General features: G+C 46.6%; 1 protein-coding gene across 1 annotated transcript; it reads left to right on the top strand.

The window, feature by feature from the left end:
• The first annotated feature begins 2,731 nt into the window (after window positions 1-2,731).
• On the top strand, window positions 2,732-5,329 carry LOC129343452 (lens fiber membrane intrinsic protein-like). Its single transcript, XM_054999653.1, has 4 exons — window positions 2,732-2,906; window positions 3,819-3,959; window positions 4,833-4,967; window positions 5,262-5,329. The coding sequence occupies exons 1-4, from the start codon at window positions 2,732-2,734 to the stop codon at window positions 5,327-5,329; spliced, it is 519 nt and encodes a 172-aa protein (XP_054855628.1).
• The last annotated feature ends 1,301 nt before the right edge of the window (window positions 5,330-6,630 follow it).

The following is a 6,630-nucleotide window of genomic DNA, read 5'->3' as shown; positions in this document are numbered from 1 at the left end:
AAGATCAGGAGGGAAACAGCCTTTCCCATGGTTTATCCCCTAATATCTGATATTCAGGGGTATGCTTCTTAATGTTGAGATTCCACTTTCCTTTTTCATGGAGAACAACTGTTGATAGAGCTGTCCTCTCATATTAATTTGTGTAACCATTCTAAAAAAACTTTCCAAGTTAGTGCTTATCACCATGCCTTGTGGCAGAGATTCTTTACTTATATGTTCTGTGAAGAAATACTATTTTGTCTGTCCCAAATCTACCACCAATCAATTTCACACTTGCTGATCACAAAAGGGTGGGGAAAAACACATTTGCTTTCCACTCTTTCTGCACGCTTTTGCTTCTGCAAGTTGTGATAAAGGGGTGGAAAGTTCTTCCAGGCAATAACACTGCCTCCCAGGAATATCTTGAATAAAACAGACTTCAGCTATACCTTGAATGTCAATTTTGGCAGATGGTGCTTATCTCAGCTCACCAAGAGTGCGAAAAGCGGCATCCACAAAAATTCCCTTCTTCACACAAATATTATACAGTTGTGGCCACATTAAATTATTAAATCTATTATGTATTTTAAAAGTCATGGGCAGAATATAAGCATGTGCATCTGCCCCGGATGAGATATCAAAATGCAGCGAAAAGTTCGACTATAAGGGGAACCCTTGTGGGATCAGGGCACTCTAAGGGCCATCTAGTCCAGCATCATGTTTCACACAATGTGACCGTCTAGGCAACCACAATCCAGGGACATAAAGCTAGTTTATGGAGTGTGAATGATATGGAATAAGAAAACAGTGCAGAAGAAACGAACAGACCCTTCTGATTTGGGCCACCCCATAGCTTTTCAAAATTAAGACACACAACTCTTCCACTACATGCAATGCTTTTGCCTTTCCCTGATGCCTCTTCCTTTGCTCGGAGGAAGGCTCCTTGCGCAAGAGGAAAGTGCTGCTGTTAGCCGTTGTGGATCTGCAGGATGCAGCCCCTTTCATCGCCGGTCTTCCATGTCACATTTTGTTTGGTTATAAAAGTGAACTTTTGGGGAGGTAGGAGTGGATTTAGCCTCTAAAAGAAAAAAAAACTGTGAGCTACCCAAAGTTGGAGAAATGCTGCTCTAAACAATATAGCAACTGATCCCTGCAGGGTTACGGCAGGGGGAGAGGGTCACAGGACTGGCCTGCTTGGCTTATTCTCGTTAGGAGATAAAGGGCTCTAACCCCTCACCTCTCCCTGCATCAGCAAAACCAGGAGACGGGAGGTGTGGCCCAGGACAGCCAGCGAGTACGAGATGTTTCCATGCCATTGTATGCCTCTCATCCACTGGACAAAGCGCCAGAGGGTGCAACTCTATATAAATCCCAGCTTTTTAATGCTTCGTGTTTGTTCATTTCAATGGGAGAAAGAAAACCACAAAAAGGGGAGAGGAAAAAGAAAGTTGGCTGCAACTCGAATTTTTGGATTTCTGTCTCTTTTCTTTCCTGGGTGATGGACCATCCAGAGATTGAGCACTGAAGGTAAGCTGAACAGTGGCTTGATTTGGACCAGGTATTGGGACTCCCTGGAGCTGTTTCCTGTGTGGAAATCCAGACGTTTATCCTCAATACGTAGTGAAAATGGATCTAGAGTCATCAAATGTCCACGATGCACCATGTCTGGATATTAACTTTGCTTATTAAATTTTCTCCTACCTTTTTTCCAAGGAGTTCAGGATGGTGTCCATTGTGCCATTCCCATTTTATCTGCACAGCAACCCTGTAGGTAGGTTAGGTAGACTGGCCCAAGACCACACAGTGAAACTTTATGGCACAGTGGGAATTGGAACTCGGGTCTCTGCAGGGGAATCCATTTTTTTTAACAGAAAGTGGTGCATGTGAATTAAAACCTCTTTGTTACATGCCTAGATACAGGAAGGGCCTTCTAATGTGTGGCACATCTTTCCACGTGTTTCTTCTCTCAAGAAGGAGCTACTGTTGTCAGGATATTGCATTTCATCAAACCCTCCAGTTGGACAAATGCAGTTATTAGCTCAAACTGGAGAAATGCCGTTCCTGAACTGCAGGGGGAAATCCAGAGCCTGAGCATTTATTCCTACTGTGATTGTTGTGTGACCTGAGAATGTGCATCACAGACTCCTAATGGATATTTGCATCCACATGCAGGTCCTACCGCCTTTCCAAATTCCAGCACAAAGGATTGTCTTGGGGACTTTTCCGCTTTGCCATGGGAGAATTAGATTGATGGCCATTCTTAACCAAGCCGCTCTGCATTCTGTATATAGTGATGAGGAGGAAGCTGCCAATGTGGTACAAAAGGCAGCTTCCTAAGAGACTTGAGCTGTGTTAAAAAGTAAAAAGGAAGTTTCTAGTCCTCTGTGGCTGCAATGATCTTCCAAGCATGAGGGCAGTGCGTGGTGAAGCCTGGGGGAGGGGGTATGAATATGAAGAAAAGGGTGGGATGAAGCTGCAGGGCCACTTCTCACTTCCAGCTTTGCCACTTCTCACAACTAGCAAAAGCTGGAAGTGCCAGATTTTCTATCCAGATTGCAGAATTCAGGATTCTTCCCCACCACTGCAGAATTTGCCCTACATCAGCAAAACCACGAGATAGGAGGTGCAACTATGGTGCTATTTTACTCCCCCTCCCCTCTTTGTGGTCCCTCCCCAGGCAGATCCTTCTCCTCTGGTCCTTCTGCAAGAGGAAGGCCCCCCTCCTGAGCCTCAGACCAACGAGTGGCCAGTGATGTTCAGCTTGATGGGAGGTGGGCTGCTGTGTGCAGTTTCTGGCCTCATCCTCCTCATAGTTGCCACGGCGACGGACTTCTGGATGCAGTACCGCTACTCAGGCAACCTAAGCAACCAAGGCCTCTGGCGGTTCTGCGTGGGAAGCAAATGCCATCCACATACCATCACCCTTGGTAAGGGGCACCTCTGCTTTTGGACTCAGAAACACAATGGACACGGCCATTGAATTTCTCAGCACATTGCAATACTGCAGAGGCCCATATTCTCTAATATCGTGGGATTTAGAGAGGGCTGGTGTAGCAATCGGGGAGGCCAATCTCTCAGCAACACAGGGACTTAAAAAAGCAACTCTTAGCCTCAGATCCTCTGTCTGCAGTATGGGGGTGGGGGGCAAGATGATAATTGTAGCCTACCTATAGGGGCTGTTGAGAAGTTGTACGGTGATAACATATGTGAAGTACCTGAACAATGAACACAATAGCAATGCGGATCAAGTCTGGTCTAGTAAAGTGGAGAGGCCCAGCTCAACCGTATAGCTTACTACATTTTAAAGATAAAAATAAGGATTCTGTTTGTGGACCTTGAGCTCTCCCGTGTTATCCATCACATTTCAATCCCGCCCTTCCTCAGAATGGGATACATGGCTCTCTTGAGGCCTGTCTTAATCTCAACCACCCTGAAGCTCAGAGGGTGGAGCCTGGGAGCGAAAGGGTGGGGCCTGGCACATTATGGGTGAAGCCTGATATGATAGGGCAAAGCCCACTGGCACCTGGACGGGCAAAATCCCCAGTGGATTAGGGACGGAGATTGGCTGTGCCTGGTGCCTCTCGGAAGGAGCTTGAATGGATGGGGCTGATAATGAAAGCCTTTAAACTAAGCAGGGAAGTCGCTGGCTGCCTTCAGTCTACTCTTCCTCATGGTTTTTTCCCCCTCCTTCCTCTGGAGATTCTGAGGAGGAGGCTAAAAGCTTAAAATGCAGGTCAGGTCCTGAGACCCACTAACCCCACGGAGAGCCATCCTTCCCACTCTCTGCTAACTCCAGCTCTCCTCGGTGCCTGTCAGTTGTCCCTTGTTTCCCCACACAGCCTTCTGGGATGCCACTCGGGCATTCATGCTTCTCTCTATCCTCTCCTCCTTGGCTGGGATCACCTTGGGGCTGACTGCCTACTCCAGCAATGCCCGGTCCACGCGCACTCGCGCAGCAGGAATCACGCTGTTGATTGCAGGTAAGTGTGGCAGAGTGGGGGGAGATACCAGAGACGGGGAGGAGATGCTTGTCTTGAGACATGCTCTACTTTGACTGTATCATATTTGTATATGCATTACTTGACGGTGTTATATCTGCATATTTAACGAAAAGAGTTAACTTTTACTTTTATCTGCTGAAGGGAGCCACAGTCCTGGCCCAGAAGTAAACAATTTGAGTGTTTCATTCTGACAACTGAATGTGCAAAATAAGTATAATATCTGAGGTGATAGAAAAGTTCTTTTCAGGTTGTTAGGCCTGGGGTGGTCCATTCACCCATGGAAGATGCCATAGATTTTACCATTGTCATAGGGGAGAACAAGAACCACATGTCTCCTTAGGGAAATATGCAGTGCTCTGGATTTCAGAGTCTCTTATTACCCACCCAGAGTGGGGAATTTCTTGCTCCAGCCCCAATTTTCCATCCCTCAGGAATTCAGGAGTGAGAGAAAAAATGGCCTCCACAGAGTGGTGCTCTAGGAATTTCCCCTAGTGTCTATGGTAAAGACCATAGAGATGAGAAGTGGCAGTCTAGAGCATCATCCAGAAGTGACATCCCATCCTCCTCAAACTCTACCCTCCCCAGGCACTGCCTCCCCAGATATCCCAGCATTTGCTGATACAATACTGGGAACCCTATTCTGGAGCCAATGAAAGTCACCAAAGCTTCATTTCAGCCTTGGTTCATAAGAATTCTGTTTGAATGCTTAGTCCCTGAATGTGTAAATCATTCATAACAAGGAACCGACTTGATCTGAGGAATGGATGACAAAATAAGCTGATTCTTTTGTCTACCCACCATACTGAAAGCAACCATAGAGTCCTTTACTCTGTGCTTCCTATCCCACTTTAGGCCTCTTTGCCTTGCTGGGTGTATCAGTCTATACGGGAGTGACAGTGAATTTCTATGGAAAACGCTATCCTGACTGGCGTTTCTCCTGGTCCTACATTTTGGGTTGGATCGCAGTCATCCTTACCATCTCAGCAGGTACTGTTGTAATATTACCTTTCAGCACTTCTTATTCTTGTGGGCACCACTCCTGAGCTGTCTTTTCCAGTTTTAGAACACCACAAACAGAGTATGGCCAACCCTATGGTCTCTTGGCCTACTTACTTCCTGGGCTGAGGAAGTCCAGCATCTTATGACAGAGAGCATCCAAGTTTTCCTCAGTTAAGGGCCTATGGTTACTTCCCCCCTGCACTTTCTCCCCACAGCTAATGCTCTCCTATATGCATCCTGCCACTCATCATTTGCTCACAAGCTGTCCCATTCTCTCTTCAGGTGTGTTCCACATTTGCGCTGTCCCCAGGAATTCATCTCCTGATGGCTCCAACGTGGCAAGTGGTTGATCCACCCACCCCTACTGCGTCACACTGGGCCACCCTCATCTGGGCCAGATGCCTGACATTCCCTGTCAATCCGCTTGGAACTTCTGACCAGCACTCTGTCTTTTTCCTCAGCCCCTGCCTCCAATTTCCCACCTTCCCAGTCAAGATTTATTCAACAACAACAGTTTAAAGAACATTGCCTACAAGACTGAAACTCTCAATGGATACGCCTCTCCCTTTCTTCTGATCTTGTGTCAACCAAGTGACCGTTGTACAGTTAAACCACACAGTAATTTTTTTTTCCAATGAGGAACCAGGGCCAGTGCCAGGAGTTCTGATATCCCTGGCAAAAAAATCTCTTTGCAGCATTTTTCAGATGAAAATTGAGACCCACGTGTAATACCAAAGATGACTGTCTATGCCACCTGCCCCATTACACTTTTCTGAAACTATTCCTTTACTCTACAGTAGTTTCCTATCCTGCTCTGTTTTCAAAGCCAATATGGTGTTTGTTCTCTAGGTGAAAGATACCCTAACAAAACACAATTGTACTTATCTGTTACCAACACTTCCAAATGAGTCTCTCTGACATGAGGTTTAAAGGGGAGCTGCATGTGCCATTCATGCACATGTTTTTACATACATGAGAGCGAGCGTAGTGTATGAGAATCGGTGTGGCGTAATGGTTAGAGTGTTTGACTAGAATCCAGGAGTCCCAGGTTTGAGTCCCTGCTCTGTCATGGAAGCTTGCTCGGTGACCTTGGGTCAGTCACATTCTCTGCCTTGCAGGGTTGTTGTGGGGATAAAATGGAGGAGGACAATGTAAGGTGCTTTAGGTCCCCATTGAGGAGAAAGGCAGGTAGAAATGAAGTCAATATATGAATAAATGTGCATTAGAGACAAGATGCATCCTTTCCCCATTCAGAGATTTGGGGCAAAGGGGAGGGCGAGGTGAGGGGGAGGGCAGGGTGAACAACAGCTCAAACAGCTTGCACTAACACTATTTTTAACTAGGCACCTTCTCCCCCCCCCCAAAAGCCAAAATAAGGATTGTGATAAGCTTCCTAAACTTCATGGCATCCCCATAAATTCCCCCTCTGCTGGGCTCTTAATGAGAGTGTTGAATCCATGCTGCCGATTTCCCCCCCCCACCTGCCCCGCCCCCAACTACAGTGGGATCCTCAGTGCCCCAGGTGCAGTTATAAATCAGCCTCCCTCCTCTCTGTTCCTTGGCACCAGAGACTGCATCAGAGAATTAAAGGATGAATTAAAATAGCACCTCTTGGAAGGGGTGATGGTGAGTTATGCACATGATATAAACA

The sequence above is a fragment of the Eublepharis macularius genome, chromosome 1, assembly GCF_028583425.1.
Source record: "Eublepharis macularius isolate TG4126 chromosome 1, MPM_Emac_v1.0, whole genome shotgun sequence".
Classification (NCBI taxonomy): Eukaryota; Metazoa; Chordata; class Lepidosauria; order Squamata; family Eublepharidae; genus Eublepharis; species Eublepharis macularius.
This window is presented reverse-complemented; position numbering and strand designations above follow the sequence as displayed.

Bases quoted from the DNA above. Each gene is read 5' to 3' on its own strand.
- LOC129343452 (XM_054999653.1), top strand. From the start codon at position 2,732: ATGTTCAGCTTGATGGGAGGTGGGCTGCTGTGTGCAGTTTCTGGCCTC. The intron at 2,907-3,818 runs GTAAGGGGCACC...TTCCCCACACAG, and splicing joins TCCACATACCATCACCCTTG to CCTTCTGGGATGCCACTCGG. The intron at 3,960-4,832 runs GTAAGTGTGGCA...ATCCCACTTTAG, and splicing joins AATCACGCTGTTGATTGCAG to GCCTCTTTGCCTTGCTGGGT.